Raw genomic sequence first — 1,234 nt, forward strand, 5'->3', positions numbered from 1 at the left:
GGTGCTGGCACTGACTCCAGTGTGTGGCATCCACGGGCGGTGCCAGACCATTTTGTGCCCTAGGCAAGGTGAGCTACTTGCACCACCACCACCCTAAATTGCCAACTTCGATTCAGCTGTTCAAGAAGAGTTTCTGAACTATTATATTTTCCTTTTATTATGTTTTTTCTTTAAGACAGTTCATTTGTATTAAACTGTGACCCTTAAAGGTCAGTACTGCGCCCCTCTGAGGTCTGCACCCTAGGCGGCTGCCTAGTTGGCCTAATGGTAGTGCTGGCCCTGGTGGCATCCTTTGGGCAGGTGCTGGGGCTCCACACCTACTGCTGATCAGACACTTGCACTGTGCTTTCCCTTGAACAGTGAAGTGTGCTTCCCCTGCTCTGGGCAGTGGCCTTCTAAGTTTCTCGCAATGCCCCTGACCTAGCACTGTTCTGAATATACACAAGAGTCTAAAAGCCACTTGAAAACCTTTTCATGCATCCACCCCAGCAGCTGGTGCATCACGCCCTTTGGTGTTTCGAGTGTAGGTGACCTGAGCTCTGTGCTTGGACACTAGTTTGATTAGATCTTTGCTGAGTAGTTCCTGGAGTGCCGCTCTAGCTGAAGAACCTCGAATCTTCAGTCTTTCAGAGACCACAGCTGGTGTGATGAGCTTGTAATTTGGCACCTCTTTGCCGAGTTTGTCATAAGTAGCTTTGTCAAACAAAACAAGGTTGTTCAACTTGTCTCTTACTTTCCCTTTGGACCACTTCTTCTTCTTGATTTTGCCACTGGACTTGTTCATGGGATCCTTGTCCTTTTCGGCCAACTTGCCCGCGTCCTTCTTCTTGTCCTTGGGCGACATGGTGCGGTCTTCGCAGGTGGCTCGTGAGCGATGATGGAGCCTCTGCTGCTGCCTCAATGAGTTCCGGACTGACCCACTGTTTTGGGTGGTGGCCATTTTGATTTCCCACAATGCCCCAGATGTAGCATTGCTCAGGGGCATTGTAGGTGTTCCTCAAAGCAATGCATGTTGGGAGCAATGAGAGAAATGAAAATGGCAGCGCCTGATGCTGTTCAGAGCATTGGTGTTGCCCGCTACTGCCTGCCACCAAAAGGCACTTTGCTAAGGTAGGGTGACCAACTGTCAGGATTTCCCCGGATTTGTCCTGGTTTTTGTTCTTTCCATGGTGTCAGGGGGGATTTTCTATCATTTTCAATAATGTCCTGGAATGACACACCTTCCCCTTTAAGG

General features: G+C 49.4%; 1 protein-coding gene across 1 annotated transcript; it reads right to left on the reverse strand.

Moving 5' to 3' along the window:
* Positions 1-429: 429 nt before the first annotated feature.
* On the reverse strand, positions 430-851 carry LOC134401053 (small ribosomal subunit protein eS25-like). The gene has a single exon (XM_063129758.1). It carries the CDS (start codon positions 842-844, stop codon positions 473-475), a length of 372 nt encoding a protein of 123 aa, XP_062985828.1. The 5' UTR covers positions 845-851; the 3' UTR covers positions 430-472.
* Positions 852-1,234: the final 383 nt, after the last annotated feature.

This window comes from Elgaria multicarinata, chromosome 7, assembly GCF_023053635.1.
Source record: "Elgaria multicarinata webbii isolate HBS135686 ecotype San Diego chromosome 7, rElgMul1.1.pri, whole genome shotgun sequence".
Classification (NCBI taxonomy): domain Eukaryota; kingdom Metazoa; phylum Chordata; class Lepidosauria; order Squamata; family Anguidae; genus Elgaria; species Elgaria multicarinata.